This window comes from Sprattus sprattus (assembly GCF_963457725.1).
Source record: "Sprattus sprattus genome assembly, chromosome: 15".
NCBI lineage: Eukaryota > Metazoa > Chordata > Actinopteri > Clupeiformes > Clupeidae > Sprattus > Sprattus sprattus.
The window spans coordinates 22,145,513-22,162,135 of record NC_137913.1 but is presented as its reverse complement, the minus strand read 5'-3'; the positions used below and the strand labels follow the sequence as shown (position 1 = coordinate 22,162,135).

At 46.7% G+C, this 16,623-nt stretch overlaps 1 protein-coding gene across 2 annotated transcripts in view; it reads left to right on the top strand.

Moving 5' to 3' along the window:
* The window catches only part of pdlim5a (PDZ and LIM domain 5a), a 66,026-nt gene extending 50,115 nt beyond the window's left edge, over window positions 1-15,911 (top strand). For both annotated transcript variants that reach the window (XM_080853180.1, XM_080853181.1), the window contains 6 exons: window positions 6,896-7,005; window positions 11,870-12,071; window positions 13,313-13,493; window positions 14,725-14,845; window positions 15,339-15,454; window positions 15,816-15,911. In XM_080853180.1, the coding sequence (XP_080709306.1) occupies window positions 6,896-7,005; window positions 11,870-12,071; window positions 13,313-13,493; window positions 14,725-14,845; window positions 15,339-15,454; window positions 15,816-15,905 (820 nt within the window). In that variant the 3' untranslated portion in view covers window positions 15,906-15,911. The remainder of the gene's footprint in view (window positions 1-6,895; window positions 7,006-11,869; window positions 12,072-13,312; window positions 13,494-14,724; window positions 14,846-15,338; window positions 15,455-15,815) is intronic.
* The last annotated feature ends 712 nt before the right edge of the window (window positions 15,912-16,623 follow it).

Here is a 16,623-nt window from a genome sequence, read left to right as displayed (position 1 = left end):
GGACAGTCCTGTGATGGGCACTTCCCTTGAGGTACCAGTGCTTCCCAGTCCCCCTCTCTCTACCCAGAGGTAAAACTCTCTATTTTGTGTAGGTCCACCTACTGAACCCAACATACAGATCTGTGCTCATTTCACATGCATGTTCTTATATATTCAAGAATAATACAGTAGAAAATAAAAAAGTCTCTTCATAAAATGTTGCTTTTTTATCAAGATGTAAATGTCCGGCAAGTGAGAGTTCTTTTAGCACTGATTTGTTGCAATATTGTAGTACTGACCAACCTACACTAGATGGCGCTAGCATCTCAGGAGAGAGCCTGAATCCGTTTCGGGTGGTGGAGGCATCTGCTGGCTCCGATGAATCCTCAGGTCAGGAGGAGGCGAAACGAGCTTCCACTCCTGTGCCTGATACAATGAGGTACCACACAGACTGCACAGAGTTTACACAGATTTTGTTAAGCACAGATTTCTCTCACAAAAGGAGGGTCATGGATCCATAGATTCCCAATTACTGAATCATTCATAAATTCATCGATGCACAGACACACAGACTCATAATGAAGCATTTTCACGTGTTGATTCCCGGGTCCTGCCATTATAAGTTGAGTGAAGCCACCTGTTTTAGTAGTGATCACATTGCCTGGAAACTCAAACCATGTCTTTGTTATTGTTAGCAGCGTGAGTCTGGAACAAATATAACAATGAGGGAGTCATCAGTGCGGTTCACAATACGCACTGAAGTTTGATGGTTTCACACTGAACTGCCCCTCACACACTGCAATTTCCTTTGGCCTGTGTGTGTGTGTGTGCGGGTGCGCACGTGTTTGTGTGTGTTTATGTGCGTGCGTTCGCTCGCTGGTGATCCTGCCTCCTCCCAGTCCTCCAGAGCAGGTGTCCAGTCTAGCCAGAGATCAGATGAAGATCTCCCTCGCTCCTCCATCTCTAAGGCCCGTCCACTCTCCCGCACCACTCAGGTACTTCCTGCTGTTGTGTCTGGTTGCTTAGCAGGCGCTTATCTAAAGCAGGCTCTCCAGAGGGGTTTTATGGGGCTTTTGTTTTGCTCTCAGAGCAGCTTAGCCTTACTGCCATTGAGATGTGCCAGTTTCAACAAAACAGAATGTGATGTGGTCAGACTTTACAAACAATTGCTACAAAAACTCAAAATAGCCTCAGCAGACATCAGTCAGTGTATAACAGTAGTTAAAGAAGAAAAAAATGTGTTCTTCCCAGAGGCCATGGAATTAGTTCCAGAATCTGATCCCACCTACACACCACATAACAAAATATGGCAGGAATGCATTACTAGTGGCTGATCTTGGATCAGAAGATTGTCTTATCTACATCTCCCAGTCTCACTTTCTCTGTCTCTTCTTTACTCCCTGTCTTCTTCCATCTCTCTCTCCCTCCTTCCCTCTTTCTCTATGTCTCTTACTCTCCCTCCTTCTCCTCACCCTTCTCTTTCTCCTCTCTGTCCTGTTATGTGTCTGTGTGCGTATTTCTGTGTATGTGTACGTAATGCGTATGTCTGTGTGTGTGTGTTTCTGTACATTTGTGCTTATGCACTTCTGCGCATGTTTCTGTGTGTGTGTGTGCACATATGTGTTTGTATGTGTGTGTTCGTCTATGTCTCTGTGTGTGTGTGTGTGTGGGAGCAGAAGGGAGCTGCTGTTAAACCCTCTCGAGTTCCTCCCGCGGGGTGCCCCATGTCCGCCCCATGCCCGCCCCAGTGCCCCAAGTGCCCGCGCCGCCCAGCTCCAGGACAAGGCCCCCATTGTGAGTGGCCCTCAGGCCAGGTAAAGCCATCCCACCAAGGCTCTGGCGCAGGCCCTGCTCTCGTGATTAAATGTGATAGATAGCTCCGCCACCACCCCTTGCTCTCTCTCTCTCTCTCTATACTCTCTCTCTCTCTCTCTCTCTCTCTCTGTTAATGTACAGCTCAATGTGAACCCATGACTAAATTAGCATCTGAATCGGTGGTTTGTCCTGCCGGGTGTTCACATTTCGGGGGGATATTTATGAAGGCTTATGGGGTGAAGAGAATGCATTAGCCTCCCTTGTGCTGCTGCATTTCCTCTCTTGAACTGTGTCCATCTGTTCCCTCCTCACTTCTCCTTCCACTCTGTCTTCTTTATGTCTTCTTATCTCCCGTTGTCTATAGTCATCATCTTTTCCTTGCTCCTCATGGTATTGTGCCCCTCTTCCTCTCTCTCTCCTTAATTTGTCCAACTTTTTTTGTCTTCTTTCATTCTCTGCTTTGTCCATCGCTCCCTCACTCTATATGTGCCCGATTCCTCTCTCCTTCCTCTTCGGCTACCTCACCATCTCCTCTTCTCTTTCTGTCTTCTCTTTCTTTCTAATCACATATTTCCTCCTCCTCCTCCTCGACGTGGCCTTAGGCCATCTGATGGAGGGTTCTGTCAGTCTCTGCTGGATGCCCTGCTCATCACGCCCATCACCCAGTACCCCCCTCTCCGTCTCCGGAAGAAAAAGCGGCGCTCGGCCACCTCCCTGGGCCTGTCCAAAAGCAAGAGGTAGATGGTGTGGTAGCAAGGTCCTTGTTTGGTGGTAGATTTGAAACTGTTGCAACTTGTGTGAGGGCCTCTATTCACAAGCAAGGCAATGAGTGAACATTGTAAAATTGCACATACATACAACACATACACACACACAGCACACACACACACACATGCACACGCATGTTCAAAGACTTTTGCACACACACACACACACACACACAACAAACGGTCTGCTCCTTTTCTCGAAAGATGAGCTAATACGAGCGTGACAAACATGATACTCTTCTGCGGTGGGTGGCACAGACGTAACACTGGCACACACAAGAACACGTTCTTGAATTTGGCCTTGTTTGTAGCGGGCACACCTGCTCGCCACTGGTCCACCAAACCCCTTTACTGTAACACACACACACACACAAACACACACACAGATCCCACAGCTTCTTCCCTCCCTGGCTCCACCATTGTCTTGGCAACAGCCGTGTTCCATCGGAGTTCGCCGGCCCCTGGCAACAGCCGTGTCACGTCTCCGGGATTACTTCACACCCCAGTTATGAGCGTACTGGCACAGTTTGGCCCACTCACGAGAGAGATTCAGGGCACACTCAAACACTTGAAACCGTGCTCAAATCCTCTCTTTTAATGGCCGTGTGATTTTCAAAGGCCGGAGATATCCGGGCTCACCCCGGGAGTATAATCGCCGCTTTTGTGGCCACCTGCTCTCCAAGGACAGCAGACAGCAGAGGCTTGGGTGATACAGCCAAAGAGAGACACTAGGAACAGGTGCCACTGATCACTCATTATGCAGCTCACATACAGTTTATACAATGGCCATTAAAATGCTTTCGTGGTGAATGGTTAGCATACTGCAGTTGCTGCTGGCAGCCGATGCAAAGAATCTTTCAGAAAACCGTAATGATTTGGATTTCCTCGTTTCGTTTCACGTATAAACTAGACCTGTCTTTCCAGTAAAGCTCACCCAGCAGAACACTTCACTTCCTCCTCACATTACTGTCTGTCACTCCTTCCCTGACACACACACTCATTCCTCCCTCCCTTTACCTCAAGGTCTCTTGCATTTCCCCCGAGTCCGTTATCTCAGCTTTTCATTTCTCCTCCATTCATGGTTTACCCTGGCTTCAGTAATTCAGAGGAGGGGATGAGATGGCGATGAGGGATGGAGGATACGGCTGAGCTGGGCTGACCCCCCCCCAGCGCTCCAGGTGACCCAGGCCCTGGTGTAAGCGGGTGGATGGGTTGGGAGTCATTAGTCCAGTGTGCAGTAATGAGGCATCTGGAGCCCAGAGGCTTGGTGGGAGCCAGCCGTAATGCGGGCCTCATCCGATCAGCCCTGGATGTCCGCTCCTCAGACTCGGGTGCCGATCCAGCCCACTTCCCCTCTAATTGGCCTTATTGGTGAGGTTTATTAACGAGCGGCAGTGCGTAATTGGACATAATGCACAGCGGGTCTGGTTGGGGGGGTAGGTCTGGTTTCATTCCCATCTTGTCCGCTATGGCCCCTGCTGAACCAGGCGGGCTGGTGGACGGTGCTACGCGTGCCAGACGCCCAGACCACCTCCTGTCAGAAGCCATCGCTGCGGCACTACGTTTGTGTGTGTAAGAAACACAATAAGCACATTGAGACATGCTGGCAAATTAGTTTGTCTGCCGAGACCAACTTAATAATGGGTCCATTTGCTGGCAGCCGGCTTCCTCTCCACTGACAGTGACCGGACAGCTCAGGGTTTATGTGTTTGTGACCCACGGTGTTTTGAGAGTGTGTGTGTGTGTGGGTGTGTGTGTGAGTGAGTGTGCTGTGGTAATGCTCAGGATTTCTCAATGCTGCTCATGGGGAGCCCTTGCTATGCCCTCAGCTTCCAGTTCTCCCTGCTCTATATCCTACACTTTATTTTCTAGCTTTATTAGCGCTTCATTGACCCTAGCACTGATGTTTTCATAGAGGTGTTCTTCTCCTCAGGAGCGGGATTGAGAAACCTTGGTGTGGTGTTTGAATCCGATTGGCTCTGTGATGCTCTCTCAGTTGCTTTTCTTCTGTTTCCCATTGCTCTGTGTCTAAGAGTCTCCTGGCATCAGTCTGTCATTGACCCGAACGACCCTTCCCTCTCCTCGCCTGTAAATGCCATCTATATCTTTAGGTAACTACTGTGTGTATGTATCTGTGTGTATCATTCATTAACGAACGAACTGACAAACAATTCATCAGAATGTGTGATCTATCTGTAATAGTCACTGATTAACAAAAGGCATAATGAACTAATGAGCATGGAACTGTTGGCTGGAGGGCAGGTGCGTGTCAGTCGATTTATGCAGATGATTCAGGACGTAGAGGCACACCTGGTCTTCTGTTGAGAAGGGCACATTGACTCTCTTTTCCCTAATCAAATTCATGTCCTTAATGCTACTTCACCTGCTTGACCTACCTCATTCAGGTCTATGCTCCTTCTCCCTCTCATGATGAGAGCTTTCAGCATCTGGTGCTGCTATTACTGTCTGGCATGATGTCCCAATCAAGTCTTCTCTGCTGTGATTTCTCAGTGGTGGAATAAATGACTCCATTCAATCTGCTGAATCCCTTTCAGTGAGAGGTGCCCCTCAAGAGGTGTTCCTACTCCTTCCAGATCTCCAGAACATCTGATCTACTTTTATATCTCACCTTGATCTATAAGGCCTCTAGCACATATTGTCTTAGCTCTTGTGGTTCCAGGGGACTTTTTTCAAGTCACTTGTGATTAAAGCGTCTGAATAATGAATAGATACACATGTAACTTGACATACACAAATAGCAAACAAATTCACAACAAAGCTTTAAGGAGACCCATCCCTGATCTATAGAATGAGACCTGAGTGGGGTGAATTTAAATTCATTTGGTAGATAATCCATGTCAAATGAGGTTGGCACAGATTTGCCCATGGACAAAAACACACAAGGGAGATAAGGTTGCTGAGATGGTTGTGCGTGCACTTGTGTGTGCTGGTGTGTGTGCGTGCTTGCTTTCACATTTCTCATGGGATGATAATGGTCTATGTGCTATGTGCATCATGCCTTCAGAAGGAAGGTGTTGCTGGTATGTACAAGTGGGGGTCTTGTCTAAATGGGGTGGCGAGGCATTTTGGTGTGGCTGCCGCGCTGAAGTCCGTGAATAGAGGGTGGGGTTGGGTGGGGTGGTGGGGGTTATGGTGTTTTATCAGGGGGTGTGAAGACCGGGGCAGCTGGAAGCAGCTTGACTGCTCGACCCTCACCAGACACACAAGTGCTGAGTTGTGGACAAAGCCTCTCCTCCCTCTACTCATTGGCCTGCCCACCCCTCACGTTACCAAGGGGGAACGGTTGCCAAAATATATGAGCCTTAGGGGACCGATATCCAGACGAAGGGGCAAGGCTGACACACTGCAGTTGGCACAGTGGAGGATTGTGGGTATGGGCCATCAGATGGAAGCCGGCAGCCCACCCAAGAATATCAGGTGCTGAGAGCCAACGTGCTATTTTTCACTCCGTTTCTGCACAGTGGACTCATTCAGTTTTGGGACTCATAAAAACGTGAACCACCGGGCCTGGAAGTGTGTGTGTGTGGGGGGGGGGGGAGGGGGGGAGAGGGGGGGGGGGGGGGGAGCCTGTGCGTGTGCGTGTACGTGTGCGTGTAAGAATGGAGCTGGTGAGAGTTTTGCCACTCTGTGAAGCCCACATTCAGGGTTCCATGGTGTTTTGGATGTCGTTTTGGAGATGCTCACAGCCACCTTGGGGGCATGAATGAAAGTGCACTGTGTGTCGCCTGCACAGCCGTTGACAAAGCCGGAGCCTCATTGGCTGCGTCAGCTCTCCGAGTGATGATAATAACAGCATGTGTTTTTCTCTGTGTAACAGTATATGCCACACACAATGAGCTTTTGTTTAAATAGAATGTGTGTGTGTGTGTGTGTGTGTGTGTGTGTGTGTGTGTACTGTATGTGTGTGTGTGTGTGTAGGTGCGTGTGTGCTTTAGTCCTATATATAACCATAACTGCACACTCATCTCCCACTGTGGCCATGGTTATTAATTGATGTTGTCAGAAACATTCAGAGCTCATTGATGTCCGTCGTCTGGAGTGCGGCTGTGTTTGTAGATGTTGATCCTCAGCTTATTTCCCCTAGTTACACAGTCATCGTGTCAGTCAGTGTCACACCATCTGCTTGTGGCCAAACAACCACCCCCCCGCCTTGATGTCTCTGCCAGCGTGTGAAAAGAGAAGGCACGGAATGGCTGGAGGTGGCTGACAGTTGTAGTAGATGAGATCTCCACTAACAGATGCACATGCAGAAGTGTGGTGGGTGAATGCGTGTTTCTCACCCTCTGTGATGCTTTTGATGCTCGTTTCCACAGTGAGGAGGTGGAGGAACCTTATGTCAACACTCACGGGACCTGTGCTGTCAAGACCATGGTGAAAGGTCCCGCCGTCTCGCCCCGAAACACCAACAGCGCCACCACTCAAGGTTAGTGTCCAAACAGGCTGCCGCATCGTCCATGGTATCTCTGTGCTAGTTGTGTGTGTGTGTGTGTGTGTGTGTGTGTGTGTGTGTGTGTGTGTGTGTGTGTGTGTGTGTGTGTGTGTGTGTGTGTGTGTGTGTTCGTGTGCCTTGGCCACACTGGGCGTTCAGGTTGACGCTCCATATCAATACATGTGAATTATATTATAAACAATCCATAGCAATGGACAGTAATTGAACACATACATCTCAGCTATAACGGTTTTGTCATCGACATGCAGTTCCCTGCCTGTCCAGATGACAGCAGCACTGTTCTAGAAGTCCGCTGCTGCCGCACAACAGCTGAAGTTGTGATCTTGGACAATGGACATTCCGTTGGGTTGCATGGTTGTTAAGCGTTCTTCTGGGGGACATTTTCAGCCCCTTAGGTCACAATAGCACTTATTTGGCATTTCATGTGAGCACCCATGATGTCATTTTATTCTGTGCCATGAGTGAAATTCAGTAATGTTTACGTTTTATTGAAATGGCAAGGCCTGATTAGGTCGACCATCAAGGTTCATATGTTGCAATCAGCTGTACCATTAGTTTCCGAACTAGCAAGTCAGGGTAAAACTGAAATATTCACATCGATTTTTACAACTACAGTTTTAACTGTGGACATTAATCTGATCGTTTTCAAGGCAGTTTATGACTGAAACTCAAACCGGCAACATCCTGAATTGATACGTTCATATTTTTTATAATCCACATGATGGTAAAAACATAAAGTTTCATTTATGTAAAAAAAATAAAAAGTTGTGGAGGAAAAAATATTTTTAAAGCAGTCTATCATTTCCCATCAGCGTCCTAGCTGACATTCAGGGGAGGTATATAAAAACTCTGATTTACTGGTGGGCGGTGTTGGGCTGAGTGCATCGAGATGGTGGTGGAGTTATTTTCCATAGGCATGAAATGGTGTTATGAAATAGGTCACCACAGTTTCTTCTCCCCATCCCCCCACCCCTGGACAGGATCACACAAAGGCTGGGCTTTTCAGGGCGTTAACGCGTGCACGCTTGCCTGCCTGCGGGGGCAATGGGTCCCGCTTCATACTGGATGGTAAATATTTACCAAGGGGACCTGGAGGTCCGGCCAGCGAGGCTGGTCTGAGGGTGGGGGGTGGTGGGATGGGGGTCTGGTCCACGGGGGGCGTGAAGGTGTTGCTTCTGTAGGAGGTACACCTGTACGGCGGGGGACGGCGGAGGGCTGTTTTTTCCACTGTTGTAAGCCGGAGTGGAGTGGTGTACTTCCATGTTTTCCTGCTCAAGCAGGAGTCAGGGGCCATGGAGGCTCTGTGGAGCATGTTGTTGACTGCGGGGGTGAGGGGAGTGAAACCAAGACTTATGAGGCCTCACAGCTGTCCAGGCGGCCACTCCAACAAAGGCCCGCTTTACTCTCCGGGACGTAGAGCCAGGTGCTTATGAGAGAGCAGGAGGAGAGGTGAGCAGGAGAGTTACTCGGAGGGCCAAGGCCAGATGTAGAGTGCAGACCTGCAGAGCAGGCCATGTCACCAGTGGGCCTCAGACATGGCTTTCTCTGGTTTGTGTTTCCTGTGTATTGTATTTAGTTTTTTTCTTTATTTTAGTTTTTACGATTTCACTCAATGCATTCTACTTGGATTGACACCATTTTTCTCACAACAGAAAAAAACGTCCTTTCCATGAACCAGGCCAGTTCCACCCCTAGAAAACAGGTGTAATATATCAAGCAAGAGTTACTTGCGCCTGAGAACCTGATGAAGACTTGAGAAGGTAGAAACAATGTTTGAGCATAAATTAAAAAAGAACACACAAGGAGAAAAGTTTGTCTGTAGACTTTTTTGCAGTAGCCTTCAACAGGGCTGCCCTCACAGGTGTGTGTCTATCAGAGACACAGAGGGTGAAAGAGGGAGAGAGGTCGGAGGGTGATTGTAATGGGAGTGTGTAATGTTGTTGAAGCCCCATGTTCGTGTACCAAAGAGAGCTTGACTCCCTCACCACGGCATGGGCCTGCCAGCTCTTCAGACGCCTGTCAGCAGCAGTTTAGGCCGGCTGATAACGGAGAGGGACTGGAATGTTTCTTTTGGCAACCGGTAGGGGCTCCTAGGGTGCCCTCTCTCTCTCTCTCTCTCTCTCTCTCTCTCTCTATCTCTCTCTCTCTCTCTCTCTCTCTCTTTCTGTATCTCTGTATCTCTGTCTCTCTCTCTCTCTCTCTCTCTCTCTCTCTCTCGCTCTCTCCGGAGGGAGTGTTCAAGGCGTCCGGGGGTTGAAAGAGGAGGCAGGAGGTATTCACTTCCTCCCGCATCCAATGTTCCCATCTTCGCCTGTCACCGGTGAAGTTTTCTGTTCGTTTTTTCCAGTATCCCATTTAGAATGGTTCGGAATGTCTCTCTTTTTTCCGGCAAGCTAATGTGTGGGAATCGGGGAGGGCACCGGCTGCTCTTTTCCGCTCTCATGAGCTCGGAGCGCAGACAAACAGGGCCCAGTTTCTCTTTTGCGACCCGAGCGGAGATCAAAGCCGGGCTTGGGGGGCTGTTTGGCCAGGTGGCCCTGTCTGCTGTTGGTATTTTGCCACGGTGAAAAAAAGAAGAAGAAAAGATCAGTTGCGTTGCTGTTCCTGCGTGGGACCACATCTGTGGCGTCCACATGGCTTTGTGACTGAGGTCACCCACAAAGTTTTTTGTATGCTCCCCTGGGTAACTGATGCTCCCAACACTGGGTCCATTCTCCAAATCAACTGGCTCTATCAAGTCTGTTAACTTACATCCTTCTAATTCCACTATGCAATAAGTTAGATCACTATAGGTCTGATACGGTGCGACATTTCCACTTCAGTGAATATCAGCTTTTTGCAGTGTGCTGCTCAGTATCTGGATACAATCAATCCACATACTATATCACCACACACACACACACACACACACACACACACACATACACACACACACACACACACACACACACACACACACACACACACACACACACACACACACACACACACACACACACACACACACACACACACACACACACACACACACACACACACACACACACACACACACACACACACACACACTCGTTCACGTCCGTTGTCCGGTAATTGCAGGGCCAAGAAAATACTGAAATGTCCAAAAATATTAGATCTCACCGGTCAAATTGTCCGATTGGAATTTCTTAAAAATCCCGTCCACCAAACACAATCGGAATTTGAAAATAACCCTAATATTTAGGCCTATAAAGCAAACATGCGCTGCCCTTATTATTTTTTAAAGGAACAGGCTATTCTGCCGTTTGAAAGTTATTAAACAACACGGATATGCTGCATTTTAAATAAAGCGCAGACTGTCAGTGAGTGAGAAGAATCAAACATGACCGAGCAGACTAGCTTTAAAAGCTTTAGGCCAAACGCAACTGATGAGGGTGAACCGTCTGATGAGGATGAACCTGTAATACCTGAAAAAAAGGCCACTAATGAACGCGCATCAGACATACATTTTTCCCCCCATTGTAAACTTAGGACAATAAACATGTTGCATTGTATACAACCTGATTATGTCATTATTTAAGCAACAGCCTGCCGTCAGTTTTTTCTTCAATAGGCTAATTTAGAATCAGTAATAGATATTTGACCAGCTTATCATTGAAGTGTCAACCGGCAACATTTTTTTTTTGACCGGCAACATTTTTTTCCAGCGGAACCTCTGACACACACACACACACACACACACACACACACACACACACACACACACACACACACACACACACACACAAACTATTTACGTTTACCTGTATTCCCAAATGTCCATGTTTGTACTTGTGTTGATATTACTATCAGAAACATGGAATATGTTTTCATGGCAGCTGCAGCACACACTGGCTCGGTTGTGTTAACCTCAAAAGTTCACAAAAATGTATTAGGCTGATGACAGCTTGTTTAGATCTACCTCAATAGCCCATCAAGAGCTTTCCTGTGGAGGATATGTACTATGGATAAGTATGTGTGTAGTGTATATACACAAACAAATACATTTTCATGTACATATATGTACACCAAGAGTAAAGTGGTAACTAACTATTTATAACAACTGCATGCTCTTAGTAAGGTCACCTCACATAAAATCCATACAAAGTTTTGTGAATGTGGTTTTAAAGCAGCACAACAGATCAATAGCTATTCGCTAAAGGTATGCTAGCAGCTAAACCTAACGAAATCTCTTGAAATGTGCTGACTTTGACATTATGACAAACTAGTTACTCCACGACTGTCCTTACACAGTCAAACAAGCAAGCAAGCAAGTGCACCACAAGACAAAGCAAGACGGCAAATAAGCTACTTACTAGATCGGCAGAAAGTAAACAAGTCAGGCCGGCGGGCTGCGGCAGGCAAAACTACAGAACACAATTATATGCCTATGGACCCTGGTATGGCAATGGCACGGAGGCGATTCTCCATATAAAAAGTCATTGTAGCGCCCCAATTTTTTTTAAGCTGTTATTTTAAGGTTAAACTGCTTATCCTAACCCTAATCCTGAAGTATAATTGTTGCATAATAGGGCTTTAAAGTTTACAATGACTGTTAATAAATGGCATCAGGTAATGAGATGATTCTGTTGATTTTGTCTTTACTGATTGAGTTTGTCTTTGTGTCGTCAAGTGGCTTATGTGCTTCTCTGGCTTGAAGCTCTTCAATGATTTGCATTGCAAGGGCTTATTTTTCACTAGGATAAGACCTAATGGCCTTGATGTTGTCTCACCATCACACTCTACAATAGTAGTCATGAAACGTTGTGAATGGGTTCTTGTTTTAATATTGATCTCACTTTCCTCTATCGTCTTTAAGCCCTTGCTGACAAGAGCAGAGGCCAGGTGGGGCTCATCACCCCCACATTCGGGGGGCCCAACAGCAGCCCCAAGGGCCCCATCAAGGACCGGCCTGTCCCACAACCGCACCCCAAGGACGAGGACTCTTTGGTCCAGAGGGCCGAGCACTTTCCTGCCGGCACCCGGACACCTGTGTGCGCCCAATGTGACAAAGTCATCAGGTAAGACACTCTGATATTACAGCATACTGAATATGCACAAGGGTTTACATCTGGTGGTGCAGAAAATCTCCCTCACAGACCACCTGGGAGCGACAATTAATAATAATTATAATAATAATAATCACATTTAAAGTCATATTTATGTAGAACCTTTCGCAAAGGCAAAGTTGACTGGTATTTAACTGTTACAGGGTAAACCTGAGGGAAGACAGGGGGTTGTCAGTATTCACTATTAGCTGAAGATGTTTTTCAGGAAATCAACTCTGTGTGCATTTTGCCGTTCTCTCTCTTGCTCTCTACTTGACCCTCTCAAGGTCTAGTTCCTCCTTCATCCTCAGTCATGCCGACCAATTTCCTAATGTTCTCCTCTTAAGTAATTTCACCATTGTGCCAAAAAGGCTTAATCCCTGCTCTATGATGCTCTTTACAAAGCATCCATCCAAAGGATGTCTTATCAAAGCCCTTTCAATCACCGATATTAAGGGGGCGAGAGGAAGAGATGGATCAGAGACCTGGCTGATAAGAATCTGTCCTTTTTTTCCACCTCTCTGATGGTGTAGAGTTCATACTTTAATTTGCAGAGTTAGGACTGATGAATATATCATGACAGCCAGGAGAGGAGGATAGCACGCTGCCTTCTTTCTCTGCGTAATTACAGTTCATGGCCTCTGCTGGATCATTATTGGCCGTTGGCTCAGACCGCGCTCGGATACCCACCTGCTTTGTAGGCCTGTAGTGTTGGTTTCACCGCGTCCCGAGGATAGGGTGGCAGACACCAGCTCTTGCCAAGGAGTGTCAGTGACATCCTAGTTTAGGATGACCATTGTTTGCATTAAATATCCTTGCGTTGTTTTCCCACTTAAGCTAATCATCCCATTTGTGGAGGGCCTTTGGCTGGCTGGCTAGCTGGACGGATGCTAATTATGAGCCGTAGCTATTGTTCTCTTTCCATTGATGGTTTGCCAGGGAAACAGGTTCATTGGTGAAATATCAAACCACCTGTGTATGATGTAGTTTTGGAAAATAGAGTTCATTGGTCATTTTATTTTATTTTTAGGCGGTTACCTATGATAATAGTATTTGTAAAACCTACATCTGATACCTTGTTGTTTAAAATGTGTCCTAGTCTTTGATTACAATGTGTTCTAGAAGATCATCAGTCCAGGCATCTATAGCTTCATAGTTTTACTTTAAGTGAAGTCATATTAACACATTGTGCTGTCTGCTATTTGTTCCCACAGGGGCCCCTTCCTGGTGGCGATGGGGAACTCGTGGCACCCAGAGGAGTTTAACTGCACCCACTGCCACAACTCTCTGGCTGACATCGGCTTTGTGGAGGAGCAGGGCTCCGTGTACTGTGAGCACTGCTATGAGGAGTTCTTCGCCCCGATCTGCAGCCGCTGCCAGGGGAAGATCCTGGGGGTGAGTCGTGGTGGTCCTTAGAGCAGACGATGGTGGATATTTCCGCCCTGAGAACGTCTGTGTTTTCCACAAGTTTAAATGCCATTTTAGAAGCATGAGAAACTATTTGCCTTCATGTATGTATTTTTTTATTTTTTTTTATTTTTTTTCTACCATTAGCTTTGTCCTTATGAATGTGTATTTTGCAATGGATCTGAAAATCCTGTTCTTTGTGTTGTTGTTATGCTGCCTGGCCTTTTACAAGCGTCTGGTTGGCCGCGGGGTCTTTCCTGGTGTGGGCCCGATCACATGACTTAAGGAAGATTTCATTCTCAAAAGCCACAGGTTAATTCTGAAAAGCCACAAACGCCTGAGCTCTGCAGCAACACTATTTCACTGCAGAGTGTAGTGACCATTAATGCTGTGCAACATTTAACCTGAGCATATATGTGCCATGGGTTTCTCTCTTCACAGGAGTTTTCTGCGTTCCAAAAACCTTTTGTCTGAATGTACACATTCTTCGTCACATGCGCATGTGATAATCCCTCAATTCCTTCAGTTTTCCTCTCATTCCTGAGCCCATTGCCCCCTGTGTGGTGTGTTCTCACAGCTGAACTGTGGGAAATGAGCGTATGCTCTTAATCTGTGTCATGTGGCACGTTAAGGAGAGGAATGGAGAAAACACGCACTCCTGCTCAGATGTGTTAGAATTAGCACTAGCTAATCGAACAAGGTCGTCTAAGGGGGTGCATGGCAGGGGATGAAGAACACGCACACACACACACACACACACACACACACACACACACACACACACACAGGCCCACACATGAATACACATATACACACACACAACCATAAAAAAGACACACACACAGGAACACGCACCACACACACACACACACACACACACACACACACACACACACACACACACACACACACACACACACACACACACACACACACACACACACACACACTTTTGTAGAAACACACATACGCACACACAAACAGACACACTTACGCACATGAACACACACACACACACACACACACACACACACACACACACACACACACAGAAAACTGTTTTTGTCAGAAGGGTTAGTTAGTTTTGTGAGTTAGCCTTATCCTAGTGAGTAACCTTTGGGGACTAATAGTGAACAAGTCCAAGAGTTTGTTTAATTTGGTTGCTCATCCGTGTCCTCTCAGACACAAACCTGTCTGTCTGGTGTCAACTCTCTTACAGGAAGTGATTAATGCCCTGAAGCAAACGTGGCACGTGCATTGCTTCCTATGTGCATCCTGCCAGCAGCCCATCCGCAACAACACCTTCCACCTGGAGGACGGCGAGCCTTACTGCGAGAGAGGTGAGAGACGCCAACAGGCCGTCATTCATTCACCCACTGCCGTTATCTCTGACACACACACACACACACACACACAGACACACACGTTTACCTCAGTCAGCACAGAATACCTCACACAGCACCCATTCAGAAGGATTAAGAAAAAAGCCCACTTCCGTCAGTGAGGTGAGCAGAACCAGCCCTCCCATCAATGAGTGCTGACAGTACCACGCCGCGTGTTGCTTCATTCAGTCAACACCCGGGTCTCTGAACACACACACACACACACACACACACACACACACACACACACACACACACACACACACACACACACACACACACACACACACACACACACATACTCACACAGCAGCAGCAGAACAAGCACAAGCTCAAGCAGTGACATAGCTGCCTGGTGAAAAAAGTACAAATTAAATGCTTGTAAACCTTGTAAAAGCCATGTTTTTTTCCTCCTCCTGGGTGCTTTCAATACGTGTTCTCCCACCCATAGATTATTACAACCTGTTTGGGACCAGCTGTCATGGTTGTGATTTTCCTATCGAAGCTGGGGACAAATTCCTGGAGGCTGTGGGCTTCACATGGCACGACACCTGCTTTGTGTGCGCGGTGAGTCAGTGTTGGGTCAGAACATGTGCGTGACCTCACGCATGTGTGCACAAGCCACCTTGTAAACAGGTCGTTCATTAACGGTTGTGCTTGTATGTATTTTTATTGTGTTTATTTTGTTTCCGGTGGTATCAGTGGATTATGCTGGTGCTCCACAAACACTTCTGTATTTAGATACGTGCACAGAGAATGTACATTTTATGAATAGGCCGTGCTTAACACCATTTGCTTTAAAATATTTCGATATTTTAGATATTTTTTAGGGACACATTTCACCAGCTGTGTCTCTGCATAGGGGTGTGATGCTGTTTTTGTGAAGGCTCTTTGTGATTTCTGATGGCACCTCCGTGTTGTATTTTAGGTATGCTGCACCAGTCTTGAGAGCCAGACGTTCTTCTCCAAGAAGGACAAGCTGTTGTGCAAGAAGCACGCCAACACTGTCAAAATATGAGCCTTGATCCTGAAAAGCTACAGAAGACCAGAAAGAGAGAGAGAGAAAGAGTGCATTTTCTGTGTGAAAGGGAGAACCTTTTAATATAATGGAAAGATCATCTGTCTTTTTCCCCCTCCAGACTAGATGTGAGGCTCTCTTTGTAAAGTACCTTGTAAGTTGAGAATCCAGACTCCCCTAAATGAGGCTAAATGGAAGAAGCCATAGGTCAAAGTTCAGTTTTTCAAACCGACTTTAGCCCAATTCATCTTGCAGCTCACACCAGTGCATTAAAAACTCAGTATAAACATTTTTATAAGGAAAAAAATTATTCTCATTAAAGAACTATGTTCTTTCTCTATCATCAGGGGTGGATAGTTTCTCCACTGTTTGTTTCCATTCCTTTCCCAAGTAATTGAATAACAGAATTTGTATATATTTCATGATAATTTGACGCCACTTTTCTGCCCTCTACATGAATGCCATTCTTTAAACATCGGAGAGAAAGCTTTTTTGAAGGGACAGGTCAAATCTGGGCTATTTTATCTTGCGGAAAGTATATCTGTGGCTACACCTCCTCTGTCTGCTAGATGAATGGAGCCTGTTGTCTGGGATAACAGCGTTAAACAGCAATGCGGGTCGGGTCACATGCGTCCCACACTCTTGAAATGTGTGCTAATATCGTAAATCCTCTCTGGTTCTTAAACTCCGATTCCAGCGTGGCTTTCTGTTCACTTTC